At 45.9% G+C, this 22,004-nt stretch overlaps 2 protein-coding genes across 5 annotated transcripts in view; one reads left to right on the plus strand and one right to left on the minus strand.

Moving 5' to 3' along the window:
- The window catches only part of IFT140 (intraflagellar transport 140), an 89,078-nt gene extending 87,348 nt beyond the window's left edge, over positions 1-1,730 (plus strand). For both annotated transcript variants that reach the window (XM_075105848.1, XM_075105850.1), the window contains exon 30: positions 1,252-1,730. In XM_075105848.1, the coding sequence (XP_074961949.1) occupies positions 1,252-1,455 (204 nt within the window). In that variant the 3' untranslated portion in view covers positions 1,456-1,730. The remainder of the gene's footprint in view (positions 1-1,251) is intronic.
- On the minus strand, positions 1,556-21,888 carry TELO2 (telomere maintenance 2). 3 transcript variants are annotated; one of them, XR_012662562.1, is made up of 21 exons: positions 21,585-21,888; positions 20,805-21,082; positions 20,163-20,231; positions 19,324-19,471; positions 18,831-18,933; positions 17,944-18,012; positions 16,852-16,993; positions 14,879-15,015; positions 14,011-14,099; positions 12,861-12,968; positions 12,175-12,260; positions 11,789-11,880; positions 10,647-10,763; positions 9,568-9,639; positions 8,844-9,014; positions 8,051-8,142; positions 7,151-7,250; positions 6,701-6,765; positions 6,315-6,430; positions 3,612-3,913; positions 1,556-3,188 (listed from the first exon to the last, which is right to left on the minus strand). XR_012662562.1 is itself a non-coding variant. In XM_075105851.1 (21 exons), exons 1-21 carry the CDS (start codon positions 21,863-21,865, stop codon positions 3,085-3,087), a joined length of 2,526 nt encoding a protein of 841 aa, XP_074961952.1. In that variant the 5' UTR covers positions 21,866-21,887; the 3' UTR covers positions 1,556-3,084. The 3 variants fall into 3 exon arrangements, 2 of the variants coding, with proteins under 2 accessions (XP_074961952.1, XP_074961953.1); XM_075105851.1 differs by having other exon boundaries at positions 3,612-3,698; positions 21,585-21,887; XM_075105852.1 differs by lacking the exon at positions 3,612-3,913 and having other exon boundaries at positions 21,585-21,886.
- Between the last annotated feature and the right edge of the window lie 116 nt (positions 21,889-22,004).

Below are 22,004 nucleotides of genomic sequence, written 5' to 3' on the forward strand. Positions count from 1 at the left end.
AGCTGGGATCCACCCAAGGGTACTGAGGGAGCTGGTGGAAGTGGTCACCAAGCCACTTTCTGCCATTTATCAGCAGTCCTGGATAACCACGGGGAGGTCCTGGTTGACTGGAGTTTAGCAAATGTGACACCTATCACCTACATAAAGAGCCAGAAGGAGGATCTGGAAACTGCAGGCCAGTCAGCCTGACCTCAGTGCCTCACTAAGTTTGCAGATGACACCAAGTTGTGTGGGAGTGTTGATCTGCATGAGTGTAGGAAGGCTCTGCAGAGGGATCTGGACAGGCTGGTTTGATGGGCCAAGGCAAGTGTGTAAGGTTTAACAAGGCCAACTGCTGGGTCCTGCACTTGGGCCACAACAACCACAGGCAACGCTACAGGCTTGGGGAGGAGTGGCTGGAGAGCTGCCTGGCAGAGAAAGACCTGGGGGTGCTGGCTGACAGCCGGCTGAACATGAGCCAGCAGTGTGCCCAGGCGGCCAAGAAGGCCAGTGGCATCCTGGCTTGTATCAGGAATAGCGTGGCCAGCAGGAGCAGGGCAGGGATCGTGCCCCTGTACTCGGCCCTGGTGAGGCCGCACCTCGAGTACTGTGTGCAGTTTTGGGCCCCTCAGTACAAAAAGGACGTTGAGGTGCTGGAGCGTGTCCAGAGAAGGGCAACGAAGCTGGGGAAGGGTCTGGAGAACAAGTCTTACGAGGAGCAGCTGCGGGAGCTGGGGGTGTTTAGCCTGGAGAAAGGGAGGCTGAGGGGAGACCTTATTGCTCTCTGCAACTACCTGAAAGGAGGCTGTAGCAAGGTGGGGGAGGTCAGTCTTTTCTCCCAGGTAACAGGCAATAGGACAAGGGAAAAGGGCCTCAGGCTGCACCAGGGGAGGTTTAGATTGGCTATTAGGAAACATTTCTTCACCAAAAGGGTTGGCAGGCACTGGAACTGGCTGCCCAGGGAAGTGGTTCAGTCACCAACTCTGGAGGTATTTAAAAGATGTGCAGATGTGGCACTTAAGGACATGGTTTAGTGGTGGACTTGGCAGTACTGGGTTAATGGTTGGACTCAATGATCTTAAGGATCTTTGCCAACCTAAATGATTCTATGGTTCTATGTTAGCAAAGGCTTTAACTCCTGGCTAAGCGTTAGCACCCTTCAACACTGAGCGCCTGTCAAGCTCAGCAATGCACTAAGGGTGGATGCTTTTGCTGGGATTCATATACGCAGTTCCCACCCCCCATCACAGTGATCTCTGTGCATTACTTTAGGCTTACCGGTATCTGGAAGAGATGCAGAAAAGAATTCCACCCATGAACCTGACCTACTACGTGACTCAGCAGACCATTGAGGCAGTTCACAGCAGAGTAGGCATTCCTGTAAGACAAACCCTGGTTCCAGAGCAAATTTGCCACAGCAGTATGGAGACCAAAGAGGTGGAAGAAGAAGTGGCTGATGATGCAGAGGATCCTTGACAACTTACACTTACCAAGCGCTACATTGACTTTTAACACTAGGTCATTGATTCTGTCCTCATTAGGGACCCTGTATTAGTCAACACACCGCTGCAAAGGCTTTTTGGTTATTACCAAGAAATTTATTTTTCCTGCTTGACTGTACAAGCAACAGTATTGAAGTTAATATATTATCTCATCCACTACACACACAGATTCACATGTATATCCTGTAATGAAGCTGGTTTTAGTACTTTAATAAACTTGAGGGAGAAAAAAACCCAACAAGAACTGCATATTGTAACTTCACGCCTCTTTCTGAGCATAGAAGAGAGCTGAGTAACTGAGATGGAAACTCCCAAGTTGACAAAATTTTCAAGTACAACTTTGATCTGCTAAGGTGCTAACTCATTTGTCGCTCCCTAGAAGGCAGAACTTTTGAAAACAATCTCTGTCCCATTTGGGTAGGAGCTTGGGTAAAAGTCAAACTACTCCCCTCTGCAGAATGGAGACGTCCCCCAGCCCAAAACTTTTGTATTTATAGCCATCACAGGGTCATGACAGCTAGCGCTACCATTTACAAAAATCTGGACTAAACCTCAGAGTCACAGAAGGGTTGGAGTTGGAAGGGACTGCTGGGGGTCATCTAGTCCAATCCTCCCTCCGCAAGCTGGGTCACTTTAAGCCGGTGAAGCTTCTTACTCACTGGGAAGCTTCTGTTCCAAACACCACACTTAAGACAAGCTACTCTGAACTAGTCAGATTTCAGGATGCAAATTTCTTCTCTGGCACAAGTAGGACCATGAGAAGTGACGCCCAACATAAGCAACCAAGGTTTTGCTCACCTTTAAGCCTGCCACCCTGCCCAGTAAAGGTATATCTATAAAGTCACTCTCATAATTTTATATCAGCTTTTCTGCTTAGAGTGATCTTTCATCTTCCTGTTTTGTGACTTGCTTCAAAACTTGGGGTGAATATGAAATTTTAAATTGCATGCTTTCAGGGCAGAAGGGTGGGGGAGATTTTTAAGGCCAAAATCTGGACGTTAGTTATTAAATAGAAACTTATTTCTCTACTGAGATTATTCAGAAAACAATTCCTTCCTAGCTCTAGCTCAAGCCTTTAAGGTCTGGCATATTTTCAGAATGTCAGCATAGCTGACATCTCATCAGCAGTGTCATTCCCTACGCCACCCCTCTGAACTGCAGACCAGGAACTATTCCACACTGGCTGCTACAAGACTTGGGAGCATGTCATAGACTTAGCCCTGGGAGGTAAGTGGCCCTCTCCAGCTCTCCTGTTTTTCTGACAAGAAGTCGGCTATGAGATCGTCCCTGTATTTTTAGCAGAGCATTCCAACCTGCCAAGGTTATAAATAGCTGGGGGTGGGGGCTGGGGAGGTGGGGGGAGGATGGCAGCACTAGCCTACCTTCCTGCATCTGTACACTCCGTACCGGATAGCAATAGCTCACTAAATTGGCCTCCACTACAAAGTCCAGATGTCAAGTCAGGTTCGCTGGCTTACAGCTCTGCACCCTTCCCCCTTCTTCCTCTTCTCCAGCCAGGTGACCGCTGAAGAGGCCCCAGCAGTGCCTACACATATGCAGCTGGCAAGAGTACGAGGTAAAGGTCATTTCTTTTACCCTTCAGCTAGGAAGGGACAGTTTCAAGTTTCTTTTTCAGGTTCTCCATTAGCAGCAAGTTCTGCAAGGCCAGCCTCCTGCAGTCCCCATCTGGATCTTTCTCCACCACATCTGTAAAAGAAGAAGCCTCTGTTAACTGGAAAATGGAAAAAACTGCCCTTCACCTAACACTTCTCTACTCTTTCACTGACCATCACTGAACGGCACTAAAGGCAACAGCAGATGCAGCTAAGTCTGGGCTGGACATCAGCACTTGCAGGAATTATGTTAGACCAGAAGGAAAAGATGCAGAAACTTGATCATCTTAGGCAGTGTGAGTTTAGCCGAGCCCTGACTCTCCCATGTGGTGATGCTCAGTTCATTCTTGTAGCAGAAACAGTCAGCTGGGTTGAAACACTAGAGAAACTGTCTGACCTTGCATTCCATGGGATAACCTCCACGCCAGAATTTATACTTGTGCCCTTGAGCTTCACATAACCTTTCTACAGCTGCTCTGCTAGCACGAATGCCGTTTGCAATTAGAAATCCACTTACTCAAAAGCCTGTAGTCTCCATTCTGCCAATTCCCGCAATCTAAACAAAGGCTCAGTGCTGCCTCCCAGAATCTGTGGTCACGCTGCCCTTCAAATGGGGGAGAGAAAGAAGCAGGCCCCAAGTTTCAACACAATCGCCGTTCTGAGAGATTAGTCTTCTGGTAAAATAGTAGTTCCTTCACACTGCATGCAGCATGTAAGGCAGGGCATGAAGCTGCTTCTAGCAGCTGTTATTTCAGAGGCCCTTAATGGGCCTGCAAAGTGAAAACCAGGATGCATGCAGGATGTCTGAGCAGGGGGAGCCTGGAAGAGCAGAGAGCCTGTGTAAGGATATCCTGTACGCACAAGCAGTGTGCTCAGAGCCCAGTACTGTCAGCCCAAACCCATGACTCATTCAGATGGTGCAGGACTATTTATAACCTCAGGGAGAGCTTCACAGTGATGTTTCCATACTCCCCCTACAGAAGGCAAAGAGGGGAGGTTACAAGACAGATGAGTAGAAGCTCAAAAGCCAGGCAACTGATGCTGGCACTGTTTCTAACTGCCATGAGCATGGACCTTGAACTGCTGCCACTGAAAGGGAGACACAGGGCTCCAGAGTATCATTCAGGTCCTTACATAAAACTACCTATGACATAGCTCTACAGCACTTGCAAGGGGTGGGGAATTCCCTCAAAGGCAGCTGCTGAGGAATCAAAGGAACCATTTCCTAGAAATGTTTAGGTATTCCCTCCCTCTCCTGGGAAAGATTAGGCTACTCAATAGTAGGTCCAGCATGGCATGAAGAGCAATGACAGACAAGTACAAGGTAGATTCTAGCCTCCCTCCCCAGCTTAAGTGTCACAAAGCATCCACTAAGCAGACAGTACTGTGACAGTAACTGAAGTAGCTTCTTACACCACACTGTGAACACCTAATGGGCAACAGTTCTAGTTACAGCCCAAAGGTTGAAGGGCAGGAACACTCATATTCACACAATGAACTACAGCAATTTGCACAGGCTGTGATATAACAACAAACTGGAGCAGATTTGTAGATGTCTACTAAATGCTTCATGGATATTATTTTCTAGCCCACTGGTCCTCATTGTGTTTTAGCCGTAGCAGGAGAAATGTAGGTGCTTTAAGCTGAAACCCAAAGTGGTGAATTCTCCTGGCCATTAGGCACGGCAGCAGAAGGCTTGCATGCTTGACAGCCTGTCATTTTTCCCAGCTTCAGTGGTAGATCTAATATATCACACCTCTTGCCAATCTTGTCTGGAAGAGTCATGAAGCAACAGCAAGTCCGCCAGCTGAAAGCCATGATTCAGTCACAAAAGTAGGTCTCTAGTGACTTGACTTATCTGTTGGAGCAGCAAGGAGGAGCCCAGTGCCTCCCTGTGATAGCTGTTTCACCAACAATTTTACAACAAATAGCAAAGGCACAGCCCAAGAAGCTGCTGTGTTTCAGGAAGCAGCTCTAGAAGCTCTTTTAAATTGCACTTAAATTGTCTCTGACCAGATGTGGAGCTGAGTTGTATTCTTTAAGGTTTCACCTTCTCTACTACACACACAACTGTGATCTTATCCTGCTCTCATTCCCACCAGGACCGACCATGCAAAAGCAGGTAAAGAGATGACTATTACACTACCTACAGGCATAAAAAGATGCTACTAGCTCTGTCATCATTCTCCTTCCAAAAATAACTGAATAAAAACAGACTACACAGACCCTCATGCTGAGAATACATTTGTAACATTCCTGGAAAGGCTTTACTTGGTAATAGCAGTGTTAACTGCAGAGACAAGCAGATTCCTCAGAGCACACCATGTCATGGGAAAAGTAAAGTTTTTGGCCCCACAAGGCAGCTCTCTTCCTTTTAAAGGGCACAAAGCTCCACAACCTGCAAGGATCAGAGGCCGGCTGTGGCAGTGTCACTTCCTGCCTGTTCCCTGTGGGAAGCCAACTCGCCAAGAGTGAGAATGGTGAAGGAAACAAACCCAGGGAGTCACATGAGGTCCACTCAGAATACAGCGGAGGCTTCAGAGCTATAAAGCACACAGAGTTACTTCCTCTTGTACTTCCAGCACACTGCGATACCTGACCACTGATTTGTGCAGTTCCAGTCTGCCAGAACCCACAAACATGGCTTATGTTGATGTAAGTTGTGTTGAGTGCAGCATGCAAGGCCATTTGCTGCCTTTCATAGCTTATTCTTTCCATCAGCAATAGGAAGTTAAGAGATGGGGCCATGCTCGTCTTCCTCCTATTTTTAGCACTAACAAACCCTATCTTCCGTGCACATGGTGTAAACAGGCCATACAAGCCTTGTATGCTACTGCTGGTCAAAGTCACTGCCTGGATGTAATATGCAATATGACAATACTTCCTCCATCTTCATGAGGTGGGTGGTTGGACACTTAGACAGAGAAAGGGGCACATACTACATCTTGGTATTTTTTGGTTGGCCTGGAAGGCGAAGACAGTCACGCTTTGAAATTCCATATTCAGCACTCAGCTGATGCTTTAGAAACCTTGGTAATGTGCCTGTACAGTGCAGTGTGGTCTGGTATTTGCCCTAAACTTACAAGCAAGTGATAAATATGCTTATGCGAGCCTCTAGTGCACAACACTAGGCATTACTGCACCATCATAATTAAAGAGATGCTGCACAAAAACTGCACCACTAACGAGAAAAACGCTGGCATATGCCACCACATCTTACCTCCCAGCCAGGACTGAGTCTCTAGAAGCTCTTCTGTCATGTCTTCCAGAAGATGCTCCGCAGGTACACTGAGGAGCACAGAGGAGATACAGGACAAAAGACCCTGGCGCACATACCTGTTGAAGAAAGACTGGTTACAGCCAGCAGCTTCATGCTCTGCCTTGATTTCCTCACCTCAAGGGTTCTTCAGGTTCAAATGTTTGTGATTATGACTTTTGCCATACTCTTATTGATTAGGAGTGTAATCATGCACCAGCTCGCAGAGTGCCCCCTTACAGAGCCCCTGCCATACTGTGGCGCAGGGCGCCTACCGTAATTCACTGTCCTGGACAAGTCTGTGATAAAAACAGAAATGGGATGTTTACAGCATTTTGGCTACAACTCACGAGTCAGTGTGGAAACGCAGAGCCCAAACAAATTCCAGCAGTGCCTTTCCCATTGCAGTAACTGCCTGCAAAACAGGATTATGACAGAAACACTGAATATCTTCACATTCACACTGCCCTATAGAACTGGACCTTGTGAAGATCAGGGTTACAATTAACTTTATTTTACAGCTGGGGAAACTTAGGCAGTAAAGTGAAATGTGCCCAGCCTCCTACAGAAGTTGATAGTTATTCTACCAGAAGAAGCAAAAGATAATGCAGGGGTGCCACGAATCCCTTGTCTCTTTTCTGACCAATTTTTCCCAGCCCTTTTCACAACACGCAACACAAACTTGCTGCCAGTCTAAGTGTAGCAGGCCCCAGAGTACCCTGCTATTTCTGAAGGCACTTCCAAGGCTGCAGGCTGGAAGTCTTCCCTCCTATATGCAAGCTCATTGCAGCCCTTCTTACCACAGTGTTGACTGCCAAGTACATCAGGATTGCTAAAGTGTGGACCAGTCTCCCAAGGACAAAGTGATCTTCCCCCAGGAGATCAAATGTTGTCAAAGGCCTGCAAGTACAAGATACACAGTCCCGTGGCAGTGAGAAGGCCCACCAGTGCATCTTTGGAACAGTCAGAGCAGTTACGCATGGCAAACTGTCCCCCACAAGCCTGAATCCCTACAACAACAGCCATTATCCAGTCATTCCCGGTTTAATACAGGCCACAGCTGTTTGCTCTCATCTTTGCTCCCAGACCAGTAGTATCCTCTACTCTTACAGCCGGTATCACTTATTCTACCAAAAGGCTTTACTTAGAAAGAATTGCATGCAAAAGCTAGCACCACCATCATACTAGAAACAAACCATTACGACCGGTATTACAGGGATCTTGGTTCTCATGCAATCGATTACTTAGCCTTCCTTAGGTAAGCAAAGACTTAAGAGACTGACAATAAACTATGTCCTATAATGTGGTCACAAGGACCAGTCCAGATGACAGGCCCAAACCTCAGCCAGAGTTAACTTTGGTTAAAGACTGCAGTCTGAGTTCTGCAGATTTGTGCAAACCTCCTAAGGTGGAGGGTCAGCCAAAACAACTGGTTTGGTACTGCCAAAATCACCCGCCTGTGTGCCTCCCGACAGGTTATTCTTCATAATGTATCTTCACTTCTGCAGGGTCTTGCATACTCCTGCCCAACAAAACTTCACAGGATAAGTCCAAGAGACCACAAACCCCTCCTCTCTAAGCTTTATGCATGAGCCAGGCAGCAGTGTGGTGTCACTGGACTCCCACACAGCTGCTGAACCCAAGCAGAAAGGTTCACCCTGGCAGCTGCGAGGCCCACATCCCAAGGTGTTCACACTCACCTGTCAAAGTGCTGAATCAATGGAAAAAAGAAGTACCCAGCAACCGAACTGAACTCATTTGGGCTGGAGGCCAGTTCCACTTGAGACTGACCCTGTCCAAGAGAAAAATGAAGTCTAGACACAAGATGCAGCATCCGACTCTTCCAGTTCACTAGACACTGTCAAGACTGCATGTTCCTTGCAGCCATCCCATTGTCAGCCACTGCTTGCCTGTACACCTGTTGCTACTAGTTTCCAGACTGGATGACTTCCCACTTTAGATCCTCTCATTCAGTACAATATAGCTCTGTATTTCTAGGTTAGATATAAGAAACAAGAATATGCAAGGGATAAAGACGTTTTGGAGAGCAAGTTTGCCAGGATGAACCACAGGGGAGTTCTGGGAACTAGGCAACTGGCATCAATTTCTCCCTGAAAAACAGGAAGGCTGAGACAGTCTGGTCCAGAGGCAGCTGAGGAGGCTCTGGATCTGCGAGGTGCAGTCACAGCTCCCTGCAGCGGCCAGACAAGCTCAGAACATGCCAAGAACAGCAACAACTATCCCTCGATGCAAAGCAAGAGCTCAAGGTTTGCTTTCCTCTCCCTGTTGAGAGAGGACTATAAGAGTTAGTACTCTGCACCGAAAGATACAGCCAGATACTAAGATAAATTTATATTTGAAGTTACACAGTCTTGTCGTTGGATTGGGCCCAATTTCACAGGTATTTTGCTCTTTCCAGATAGAACTACAGCAACTCCTAGTGTCCCTATTTTTACTGGATTTGACCTTAGTTTATTTCTGCCCTGGCCTCACCGTAGCAAATCTACGAGTCTTGCTTTTGATCCTCTCATCAACAATTTTTCTCCAGTCCTTAGAGCTGTCACTTCCAGGAAGAAGCTGGATACAAGGTTTTTGGGCACCAGAACGCTTGGTCTTCCCGTGGGATTTGGGGTAGGAGAGTTCCTGAGCTGCCAAAACCAATACCTAGGAGAAAAAGAGGGAGGTTCTGTTAAAAAGGGGTAATCCCTGTACTAGGGAACAGCAACAGAGTTACCTGCACCCAAACTGATAGGAACAGCAAGGCAGAAAGGCACAACGGGTTTAGAATGAAGAACAGCAAGGTAACTGACCCCCAACCAACCGTCTTTGAGGTATTGCCCAAGCACTTGGTCACTTAGGACTGAAACAGAACAGCAGCTCCTTCTTCAGATACGGTAAGTGAAATGATGTAGGATGATCAGATTGCTGTCTTTCAAAAAGCGAAGATGTAACAGACCAATGACATGTTAGGGAACAGTGGCTTCTCCTAGGCAAATGACCATCATATATTTTGCATCCTCTGGGGAAGGATCGCTGTATAATTGGAGTGTAGCAGGGTTACAAACAAGAGGGGAACACCAGGCACAAATACTAACATAAATGATTCCCGTGCCTCTGCCTCCTCCTGTGAGGAATAAAAGGTAACCCCATTACATCTCAGGGAAACAGCACTGGTGCGACAAAGACACAAGGAAAGTGGGAAGTGAAAAGCACTTACATCAAGAATGTCCATGCGCTGACGAAGACTGTAGTTCAGAGAGTAGAACTGGGAGGTCAAGTACTTCGCTACCTGTACAGAAAAAGCAAGGCACAACAAATACAAACCCAGGCTGGAAACAGCCTTCCCACTAACTCTAAAAGCACTCTATTTCAGGAGAAATCCTCCTTCCTGTTAGTTAACCACAAGCCTCCAAGCGAAGGGAAGAGACACGCTGTGCAAATAGGGGAAATTCAGACACTTCCACTTCTAGATTCTCCCAAAGGAAGTAAATCACAAACAGGACTTTGCCATTTTTCTCTCCCTCCTATGCAGAAATATCCAAACAACTGCCATGGCAGCTTGGACACTTCAAAGGAGACCTTACTGCAGCTTTCAGTATTTAAAAAGAGCTTATAGGAAAGATGGAGAGAGACTTTTTACTAGGGCCTGTACTGATAGGATGAGGAGTAAAGGTTTTAAATTGACACAGGATAGATCTAGATTGGACATAAGGAAGAATTTCTTTACTATGAGGGTGGTGAGACACTAGAACAGGTTGCCTTGAGAAGCTGTGGATGCCCCATCATAGGAAGTGTTCGAGGTCAGGTTGGACAGGGCTTTGAACAACCTGATCTAGTAAAAGATGTCCCTGCCCATAGCAGGGAGGGTTGGAAGTAAATGATCTTTAAAGGTCCCTTCCAATTGAAACCATTCTGTGATTCTATGATTACAATCACCAGTCAAATCTTCTAGAGAAGCCTTTTGTGCCTCAGCTTCCCTCAATGTGCAACAATCTCCCCTTCAGTGCAACAAGACCATACCTCATTTGCCTTGTCAGGTATACTCATACTAACAGCCTCCAAACAGTTCCTCCAGTCCATTACAGCTCTGACAGAATTTTCTCTTTCCTGTTGTTTCAGTCATCCATTGCAGATCCTTCAGTGCCTAGCCCATCTCTGCATAAATGCTGTCAGACATGAACTAGCTAGTCTATCTCACTCTGATAGGTGCTTCTATCAAGCTAGCAAAAGACTTCAGCTGCTTAAGTTTTTGCCTGTGCCTCAACTAGGAAAAGGAAAGCAGTAAGAGGGACTCACAGGTATTGGATCTGTGGTTAAAACAGCTACTTGAGCTCTCTGACGGAGCAACACAAAGCCTTCAATACAAGTCTTCTCCTCCAGATGCAATAATATTTTTGCCAGCTCCACGCTAACCTGCTCAAAATATGAAAAAAATTAATCAAATCCCTGCAGGTGTTTTTTTCCCTCATGGGATTTACACACCATTTCTAACATTTAAGCAAAGGCAAAGAGGGTACAGAATATAGGCAACGTGTCCATTACTTAGGAGGGAGAGAAAACACATTAAGCTAAATGCCATCAAGACACATTTCTCAAAAGACTGAACAAACCCCCTATGCCAATTTCTCTGTCCACATTCGTTTTGGCTTTTTGGAAGAGTGGTGGCATCATAATATAGGAGGACTTGCCACTATAACTGGCGTGTTAAAGGGTACAGTACCACACCCAAAGCTCATCCAGCTCAGTAACAGGTCTGATGAGCAGCAGCAGAGTGCATAGTGTTTACCAGACTACACCCCTTCACTTTCTTAGCTGGCAGAGGCCTGTATCTGCCACCCTCAAGTGTTCACTAGCAAGTGGTGGTGAGCACTCATCACACTGGTGACCTTGTCCCAGATTCCTCTCACCTGAGCTTTTCATCTTGACCAGTACAATCCAACCACTCCCTCCAGAAGACTGTATGCTTGTACAAGCAAATAGGTAAAGTCCATTTGATTTTATACCCCTTTTTGTTGGGGAAGAACAATTAGATTAAATTTCAATTCAAAATCAATTAAATCCAAAATTAAAATCAATTCGTGGCTGCTCTGTAAACTGCATTTCTAATGTTTTTTCCGCCCAGCACAAAGCATAGACCTTCCTCTGCTTCCTCACGTTACTGGCAAGCTCTACTCACAATGCATTTCATTTTCAGCACAGGAGCTGCTAAATGCCATACCGTTGCCAGCACCTTTGCCTGCTTCTTTGTTCTTTTGTGCTCTGTAGTCTCATCTCCAAAGCAACTATTTCATTCTATTTCCCTTCCCAGGGTGAAAGCTTTAAATCCAGGTACACATAAGCCTGGCCTGCTGCTCCGTTGGCATGTTTAGTCTCCTCATGAAGGCAAAGGGATAATCCTGTATTACAGCCCACTGGTAACTTAGCTCATAATACTTCACCTCTCTTGTTGCTGCTGGATTCTTTCGAACCAAGCTCTCAAGAGCCTGGACTGTAGCTTCCCATTTGTCCACATCTTCAGATCCTGTCAGGACTGAAGGTAATCAAAAGACAAACAAAAGCTATTAACAGAATGGTTGTGCTTGGGTAAATACCCCCAGCTTCCTTCTGCCAATAGTTTGTCTTGTTATAGGCAGGTATCACTGACCCAGTGCATGGCCAGCATTAGGAGCTAAACTGAAATTACAGTTCAACACTTGAGCCCAAATTACAGAAATCCTACAGCTTCTTCAAATTAGCTCAGAATAAAAAAAACCAAACCTACACAGAAATCATTCTCCCAAACCCAATGAGAAAACAGATAAAAACTCAGGCCCAAATCTCCTACCTTCAATACAGTCTCGGATATACACAGGAGCCTTAGTCTTTAGTTCTTTATCCTCTGACATGTCATAAGGGATGAGGTCATCATCACTGTAAAAGAAATAAAAGCAGGAGTCTATGAGGTATAGACGTTCTTCCTTTCCTCAGCTTTTCACACAAAAGGGAAAGAACCAGCACATACATTGTCGTGATACTGTCACTCTTGCATCATCCAGCAGCACTGCTGAAGCCTAGCCTGAAAGGGTTCCTTAGGAAGTTCTATGAATTACTCTGAAGCTCAGTGAAACAGCAGTTCTGTGACCAGATCTGGAACTGGATCTCCTGGTTGAGTGCAGGAAGGAGTCAGGTGACCCAGAGACTAGAAACCGATTCTTGAGATTTCTTTATATATTGCTAAAGTGACAGAATAGGCAGGTCCACTATTAAAATGGATATATACATAATTCCAGGCAACATGTACCTAAGTCAAGTGGAATAAATAAAATGGTTGTACATGACGTGGACTTTGCTTAAATTATTGACTAACATACTTGCGTGCAATTTCCTACACAAAGTTCCACTCTGCTGCATACCACTCAGCTGAACAAGCTCAGAAAGCGCAAGATTTGCCAAGAAATGCAGCTACCGACAGCTCCCTTCTCCCTGTGTCTGCTCTTAAGAACCTGCCATTTATTTTCCATTACCCCATACCTGTCAAGCTCAGCGTCCGACTCCTCATCTGGCATCACAGGGGCTGCTGTATGTGATTTCTTATTACTTTCCAATATCAATGGCAGCGCAGCACCTGCTGCCTCATTCCTGCCACAAGGTACAAGAAGTATTAAAACCAATAAAGCAACAGTCCTTGTTCACAAGCAAGAAACTACCCAAACCACCAACCCTTGCTGCCTCAATAGAATGGCAGAGAATTATTTCTGCTGCAGTCTCCCACCTTGCGTGGCCAACACAAGGAACAAAGTCCTGGGAAGGACAACGGGGTGAGGGCAGAAGAGAAGCAGCATCTCTTAACAGAAGAGCAATGGATAACAAAAATTAAGCTAGCTAACTTGCGGTGTTCCCCCTGCACTAACTGGTACCTACAGCTGCTAAGGAAAGACTCATCTGTGGGAAGTGGATCACACTGGCCTGCACCATATTTGAAGCTGTGAATGGAACTGAACAAATGGGGAAGAAACACCTTTAACCGTTGCTAGTGGGATGAATACAACAATGGAGAATTTGTTTCGTCTCTGTCCCTATTCCTGTGGGCTCTGGCATTGTCCGTTCATCTCTCTGCTTCTGAAATGCTACCTCAGTGGTCTATGCTGATTATGCCCCTAAAACGGGAGCAATAAACCTTCTGAATTTCACTGGAGTGCTGGACATTTTAATTTGCTAATAACACGGAGTGCTTTGTTCATCTGCTGATAAAACTAAGTGCTTCAAAGAGCCTCAGCAGATGCTATGGAAGTTAAAAGCACCAAAGAACAAGCCTTTAGACTAACAAATATGCTAGATTTTTGTCACAGACAAATCAGTTGGGGGCATATGGCCCAAATGCCAGATTTCCCAGATGTGAACAGAAAGACCCATTTGATTCTACCCAGGGGCACATAAGATACCTAGAAACTGCAGCATGGTTTCACCACGTGCAGCTATCAAACAAAAAATTTTAATACATACTACCATTTGAATTATGAATTTAACATAACTACACTGCACTGTAAGAATAAGGTGCATTATCATGCTTAAGAATATATAAGACATCTTGAATGCTGTATACAGTTCTAGTGTGTAACTCAAAAAAGGTACAGAGAAGTCCAAAAAGATGGCATGGAGATGAATAGCAGCAGTATCTTACTCATCATCTGGAAGGCTGGGGGCAACACTGAATGGTGGAGTCTGCACGAGAAGGGACTTCAATTCTCTTGTTTCACCATCATCTTCATACTAGACATTCAGAATAACTGTTACTGCACTCTATTTGATTGCAAATATGCCCAGCATTCAATATTTGACCCTTCTGCTTCGTGCACATGAAAACTGAATCATGAGCAGATGGACCCACACAAATCCCACTTGCTTCAATCACTGTGCTGCCAGCAGTAATGTATTTATGCCATATAGTGATCGGTGCCATACATAATCTTTGTCCCTATATTAAACAGTAGTACCTGATCAGACCTTCTCTGAATGTTATTTACTATCTTTAAAACACTTAATAAATGGCAATGTGACATGAGGGATGATGCAGGTTTTTAAAGAATTACTGTGATTTAATCACAGAATTCTTACAAACTCTACTGGAAATGGCAAAGCGTATATCCTCATGACAATCTTGAAAATCTCAACTCAGAGAGGTCTTTCCACCATGTCAGAGACTGAACGTTCACCACTGGTTTAGGTTTGAAGTTCCTTCTCAGCTTCCATAGACCAGATTCTGATTCCCCCATATATATGATAATCCTCTGGTAGTCCTTTTTATTATCATTAGTTTACCTTGAACTCTGTCATGAGACTCCACTCTTAAGGTCACTCTCAGCCACCTGGCTATTTTCTATACTATTATTTTCTGTAAACAGATATCGTCTCTTTTTGAAAGTGTGGCTGCCTCTCCTTATTTCCAGATAAGTGTTAGCATTTGCTATAATGCCCTGGATCATCTGGCTTAAAGCTTCTATTTCCTCAAAGCCTTGCACACCAGACATAAATTTCATTATAACCTTCACCTGAAACTTCAGGACAGGCCCATCAGTGTTTATTTTTGAGCTAATGCTCTCTGCCACAATCATTCCCAGACGCCGTATTTGTGGCAGATTGCTGTCCAAGTGGCATTTCACGCCCTCCATCATGCTTGTGAGAAGCTCTGGAAAAAAAAAAAATCAAGCAGTGCATGAAACAATGACAGAAACAAACACACATCTTTATGCCAGTTCCCTGAGAGGACATCTTTAGCCACTCACCACCCGATCATGGGTATAAAGATAAGAAGGGCCCACGCAACTGTGACTTCTCTTTCTGCACTGGCAGTATTGCCCTTCGGCACCAATATAATAAAACCACACTTTTACATGGGGTACAAAGCCAACAAAGCATTGCAATATATTCTAAATTTGGAATATTTTGTTTTCACTGAAACAAAAAAGGGTGGTAAGTCAAGTCAATCTTGTCTTGCTTGTCAATCTTGTTTCTAGAGTGCTTCAAAGCCACTTAAATGAAATGCCATGTTTTGAGGAAGCTACAAGTTCTGACCAGTACAACGTCATAGAGGGAGAAATTTCCCTCACCACCTAGGTAAGCTGAAACGGGCAGATAACATCAGTATTTCTCAGCCCAGAGAATGACGGTTGCCAACTGTCCTGGTTTTGGCTGGGACAGTTAATTTTCTCCCTAGTGCCTGGGCTAGTGCTGTGTTTTGGATTTAGTAGAATTATGTTGATTACACACTGATTATGTTGATAACCACTAAAATAGTTGCTGAGCAGTGCTTACACTAGTCAAGGACTTTTTCAGCTTCCCATGCTCTGCTGGGCGCAGAAGAAGCTGGGAGGGGACACAGCCAGGACAGCTGACCAAAGGGATATTCCATACCCATACCATATGACGTCATGCTCAGTATATAAACTGGGGGGAGTTGGCCAGGGGGCAGCGACCACTGCTCAGGGCTGGGCTGGGCATTGGTCAGCGGGTGGTGGGCAACTGCATTATGCATCGCTTGTTTTATATATTCTTTTATTATTATCTTCTCTTCCTTTGCTGTCCTACGAAACTGTCTTTATCTCAACCCATGGGTTTTACTTCCCCCCCCCCCCGCCCCTAATTCTCACCCTTCCACTGGGGGAAAGGGAGGGTGAGAGAGTGGCTTTGTGGTGCTTAGTTGCCAACTGGGGCTAAGCCACACCACCAGCTTTACCAGACAGGCTTAGTGCTGTTAGACCGACCTCCTTCAACTCAGAAAAGCTTATCTTTGCAACAGCTGTCAGACAAAAAACAGATAATAAAACTACAGTACTGTTAGTAAATAACACGTCACTTCATCTAAAGAAGATTTCTAGAATGAAACATAAGAACCGGTCTTCTAAGTCAGCCTTCTCGCCCCCCAAAAGCCACACACACAGAGAAGTAACTCTAGACACTGAAGTCTAGAGTTGCAACAGAAATGGAAATTTTAGACCAGGACCCCAGTGTGCTACACCCTGTATGAATATGGAATATGAGGTCCCTGCCAGTAACCCACTCTCCCTACTCCCCTCACGTTGAGGGGAGCAGACTGACACAGAGGAATGCACAGGGACAGTCAGATTCCAACCAAACAGCTTTTTATCCTTGCTGTATTTTCCCATCTCCTTCAAAGCCTTGCTCATGCTCCAACAGTAAGCCTATATTGCAAGTCACACCATTCCTCTAACCCGCCTGAGTCAATCCTGATTCTCCTGTAACAAAACTTAAGGGTTCCTAAACCACTGTTCAGGTAAGAATGTTAGTTCAAAGATATGGTTCTCCAATTTTATAATTTAAATCTATGCCCTTGGAATTATATCTTACCAGTGCTAAAGAAAAAGAGGATTCCAGGAGGCTACCCCATTTGCCAAGATGAATATGGGACAATTTTGTTTATCCATAGATCGAAACAAGATTTTTTTTCTACACGCAGTCAGACCTTGTTAAACAAATCTAACCCCTGCTTCTCCCACTGCCTCACCTTGTCTGCAGCTCTCGATTTCAGCCTCCTTCAGGTGGGAGAGGCAGATAAGGATGGCCTTGCTAATATACTGCTGCTGCTCAGGCGGAGAGTGTTTCACAGCACTGCTGCTGCTCCAGGTTTCCAAGAGTTCTTGCAGCACCTGAATCACAGGACTCAAGATGGCTTGAAATGAATCTTTTCTACGCACAAATCACCTTCTTTTTGAAGCACATATTTTAAATGTGCTTTCAAGCAGCTCAGTATATGTTCTGATGGCCCTTTGGTCTTCATGCTTCCCAGTGAAATTTACACTCCCTACAAATGGAGCGAGCTTTGTATTTCAGGGCCTTAAACATACTGTGTTTGACTAACAGAGAACTCTACACCACCTTAATTTAATATATTGTTAAATATGGTTTTTTTTTAATTTAAAAGTGATTCATATTATATGCAGAGCAATATGTATTACTGTCAAAAAACAGTACAATATTATATGTTTTTATATGGTTTTAGTCCAATCTTATATAGCTGCCAGTACTTCCAGATAATCAGAATAACAGAACATGTAACGGGGCGGGGGGGGCACGCGGCGGCAGGGAGAGAGAAGAATAAGACAAAATGGTAGAGATTTCCAGAGATATAGATTTCCTAGCAGTTCCATCACGCTGCTGACTTGGAGAGGGAAAATGTCTGCATCCCCACTGAGGAAAAGGTGGATGTGAGAGATTCTGAAACATCAACCATCTGGCACACAGACAGCTCTCAACCAGCTTCATCACTTACTGCATTCTGCCCAGCCACACAAACAGGGGGTGACAGAGGAAGCTGGGAAGGATGAAGGACATGGGACATCTCTCGGAATCCAAGCCTCATTAGTTTTGATAATTGGAAGACAATTTGACAATTAAATATGAAAAACTAAACACCAGCAGTGTGTTATATTTGAATATCACAATTTACTTGTGATATGGTAGGGCTTCCCTTACTCTTGTGAACAGTAACAAAAATGTCTTAGAGAAGTACCAAAACTGTGCACCCCACAGACATACACACTCACACAGTGGAATTTTCTCCCTTAGATAGCTCACCAACAACGTTACTTAACCTTACTTTGATCAATAAGGGACGCCGAAGGCTATCCAGGGACAGGTAGCCAAGGAGGTTCTGTAGCACTGCAGTCTGCAACAAAAATCTTGCTTTAACAGGGCATAAAGTTATCATCCAGCAATGACAAGTGTGTATTTTTACTATATTAAACTTTTCATACTGAGGGACTGGTTGACAACATTCAGAGACAGAAAAGCAAGCAAATTTTAAAAACCAACCACACACACGTGCAGTTGCTAATGAAATACAAGGAAAAACAGGACAGGAATACAGTACAGTATTTTTATCATCAAAATCAGATCAGCGCAGTCCCAGACAACCATGGAACACAGAAAGCCTAGAGAACATCTCTCGCAACAACATCACAAGCCACAGAACAATTCCTAACACCTTGTGACAAACTTAGGTGCACACCGTAAAAAAAAAACAACAAAAAACAAACCCCACAAAGAATCAAAAACAAACAAAAAACCCCACAAAAACCAATCCTTGTCTCATCTCTTCAATCTAATTCTTATCCCTGAGGGTGGGTCATAGCTTCTTCAGTCTCTTCTTTCAGATTCCAACTTAACTAGATGTCTCCAGCTCCCCAGAACACTGAAATTATGTGCAAATAACCATTTGGTTCCACTAATCACTATCAACCCTGAGAGAGCACATGAAACTCATAATTTCAAAGCAACCGTTTACCACTCCCTCTTCATTACGTTCAGCTGAGGGGATGTAAGTAAACAGCTGCACAGCTCAGGTACATGTGGAGAGACGGAGGGCTGACTTCAGAATGAAGAGCTAAATCTTTCTCCAGAACACCCGGAGCTCAGCTAAAAAACACACTGGCACTTGGGAAAAATCAGGCGTTACTACGCTGCTGTTCAACGCAGAGTCCTTACCGTGTGGCAATACTGCAAGAGCAGCACCTTCTGTGTCACCACAAACTGAGCTTTCTTGTTTTTCACCACCAGGTTCCCCAGCAACCTAGACAAGATATCTGCCCTACCAAGACAGGTCAATAGCAAAACATAAGGAATCCATGTAATTACCATAATGCTGCTATTAATCGTAGGAAATTCTGTGAGCAGCTATTTGCAACAAAATCTCTAAAACACATCTAAACTTTAAGAGTGAGTCATTAATTGCAAAGAATGTTTTAACTTGTTTTTTCACTGCATGTCACGACACAGATCTTTAAGGAATGGTGCAGGTTCTACCTGAAAGGGAACAATCCACTACTTTACCCTTCAAGCCGCTCAGTAAATGGCACTGTAAGAAACTGCCTACACAAAACCACATACACGTCAGCATCTTTCAGAAACTGATTCTGCAAATACTTGTGAAAAAAATCCAGCCTTTGCTCTGGATCAGGGAGGAATGTGGAGTTCCTACCCAGGCGCTCTCTGCACAAAACCAAGGACGACCGCTTCCATCCAGCGGTCCGGCACACATTCAACCAATCGCCAGCATATTCTTTGCCAGATGCAGTCCGACTTGGTGAGGTCCGTTAGGCGGGGTACCAAAACGCTCAGAATTTCCTCTGAAGTGGAAGAGAAAAGAGGTAAACATACCAGATGGACAGAACTGGTGCAACAGTACTCAAGGTCAGCCCGAAAAATTCAAGACCCTTACAAGATGAAGAAATACAATGCATAGTTTACAGTTCTATATTGTTCCTGTGGTAAGAACTAACCTAAGCAGCCTAAGGAACTTACAAGTATTCCTCATCACAGTAAACAGCTTGAAAATCTTTCCTCTTCTTCCCCAGCCCTGTTAACTACTTCTGCATTCAGTGGCTTCAAAGACCTAAGCGAAGCCAGTCTGAAGAAGGCTACTCCCATGAGAGGGTTATTACCTATGGGCAGTGATTTATGCTGGTATTTGCAAGGCACTTTCAGACCACTGCATGAAGAGCACTAGAAGAGCATTTAATAGTTATGCCCCAAATGGCAGGATGAGGAGGCTAATAACCTCATCAACTTTTGAGAGGAGAATGGACCACATTCATGTGGGCCGACAGAAAACCATTATCATCTATCAGGTACATAGCCGAGTGGCCTGGGAAAGCAGAGAGCAACCTGGACAGTCCAACTTACAAAACTCCCAAACTATTAACTGGTCGGCCTCTCACTCCCTCTGTAGATCATCGTTGTCATCATCATCATCCTTCTGTACTAAATATGGTAAAACAGACTTTCCCCCTCCCCAAAATAGTATTGTAAACCACTCACTTTGTCTCCCGTGAACGCATACCTTCCCCAGGACATGAGAAATAAAAGAAATCGAGCAATCCAAACCACCTGGGATAAAACAGACACAAGCTTAACAAGAGTGTCACCAGCATCTTCCAAACAACCTTCAGAAGGGGGTGCATACACTTCCAAAAGTACCGAAGCCTGAAACCACAGATGCACTTTTTTTCTTCAAGCACCATCTCTTCCTCCCTCTACCACCTGCCTTCAGGCACAAAACAGCACCTGGTATTATTTATACACAGTGAGAGTCAGAAGACTAAAGTAGCTCAGTCCCACTTTAACACAATGGCAACAAAGCCACCGGATCATTCAGTACTGTTTAAATCTTCCATACAATTACTTCAGCAAAGACCAGTTGACCACAATTGAGCTTTGGCAACAGATGATGATATTTAACGGCTTGTAGGACTGCAGCCTTCAGTGGGATTTTAAAAGGCCTTGGCCATCTTCCTTATTCTTGGTATCTTATGCTTTTAAGGACAACTAACTTCAGCCTCAAGGATGACCATGAGGCTCTGCAGTACCCATTATCTGCATTTCAAGCACCAGCCAAGAGGGTCCATGCACAAAACACTTCTGAAGAGCCATCTCTATAGCACAGTCCTCCTGCAATCTTACCTCTTAGAGAATCAGAGATCTTCTGCAGCACCTGGATAATTGCACCACCCAAGAGAGGAAAGTAGTTCTGTGGGAAGAATACTGGTGGGTTTTTCCCCTGGAGTTTATTGCCCACATGATCAGGCAAACACACAATCTTGTTGAGCAGGGCCTCCTGCAGCTCAGGTGAGCCAGCCTGCGCTTGCTGCTGACAGGCCTCCCACATCAGAGCTGAGATCCGTCCCTCCTGCAGGAACTGTTCCAGTACCTCAACGACCTCCCTCGGATGGAAGTTAGGACTGGAAGGAAGTAACGGGAGTAAATCAGTCCCTACCCCTCTTAACTGGTAAAAAAAAGACCTGCATGCTGTTGCTCCTCTGTTGTGGTCTCACCACTAAAACACTGTTGCTCGATCACACAGAATTATAATCAAAAGCGAAATAAAATCAAAGCGATTTTAATCTCTCTGTAACCCTACAGTTTCCTCAGCTCACAACGTTTCGGATATCCAACAAGCGTAACTGCAGACAGCTTTGCGACCCCTGCGGGAAGCATCAGTACTGCGTGCAGGGTCTGAAGTGAAGGCCCCCGCTCACTCCCACCTCCCTTCACCCGCGCACTGACGCCCCCGTTACGGCACCGCCGGCGCAGCCCCGGGCGTCCCCTCCTCCCGCATTCGCAGGCGGTCCCTGCGGCGGAGCAGCCCCCATCAGCTCTCCAGGCCACCGCGCCGGGTGACACCCGCCGGGCCCGCGGGAGGGGAGGGAGCCGCCCGCCCACCGCGGCCCGCGCCGGACTGACCCCGGGGAGGCGAGGGCTTCTAGCAGGACGCAGAGGACGAGGCCGGGCGGGCCCTCCAGGAAGCAGCTCCGCCAGACGCCCTCGGGCCGCGCCGCGCGGGGCGCCCGGGCCAGGCTCCGCAGGAAGGCGCCGTAGAGGGCCCGCTCCCGCTCCCCGAGGGCGGCCGGGCCCCCCGCCACACACAGCGCGGCCTGCACAGCGCCCGCCGCCGCTCCCTCGCCGCCCCGCTCCAGCGCCGCCGCCGCCTCCCGCAGCGCCCGCTCCAGCGCCGCCGCCGCCATGGCGCTGAGGGGAGAGAAGCGCCCGCCCCGCCCCGCTCCCGCCCGTCCTCCGCCGCAGCCAACCAGCGGCGCCCGCCCGCCTGACGCCGAAGACAAGCACCGCCCGCGCCGGTCTTAAAGAGACAGGGCCCGCCCCGGG

This window comes from Phalacrocorax aristotelis, chromosome 10, assembly GCF_949628215.1.
Source record: "Phalacrocorax aristotelis chromosome 10, bGulAri2.1, whole genome shotgun sequence".
In the NCBI taxonomy this organism is placed as follows: Eukaryota; Metazoa; Chordata; class Aves; order Suliformes; family Phalacrocoracidae; genus Phalacrocorax; species Phalacrocorax aristotelis.

Bases quoted from the DNA above. Each gene is read 5' to 3' on its own strand.
- TELO2 (XM_075105851.1), bottom strand. From the start codon at position 21,865: ATGGCGGCGGCGGCGCTGGAGCGGGCGCTGCGGGAGGCGGCGGCGGCG. The intron at 18,013-18,830 runs GTAAGGACTCTG...TTTTTGTTGCAG, and splicing joins TCTTGCAGTATTGCCACACG to ACTGCAGTGCTACAGAACCT. The intron at 15,016-16,851 runs GTGAGGCAGTGG...TTTTTTTTCCAG, and splicing joins AATCGAGAGCTGCAGACAAG to AGCTTCTCACAAGCATGATG.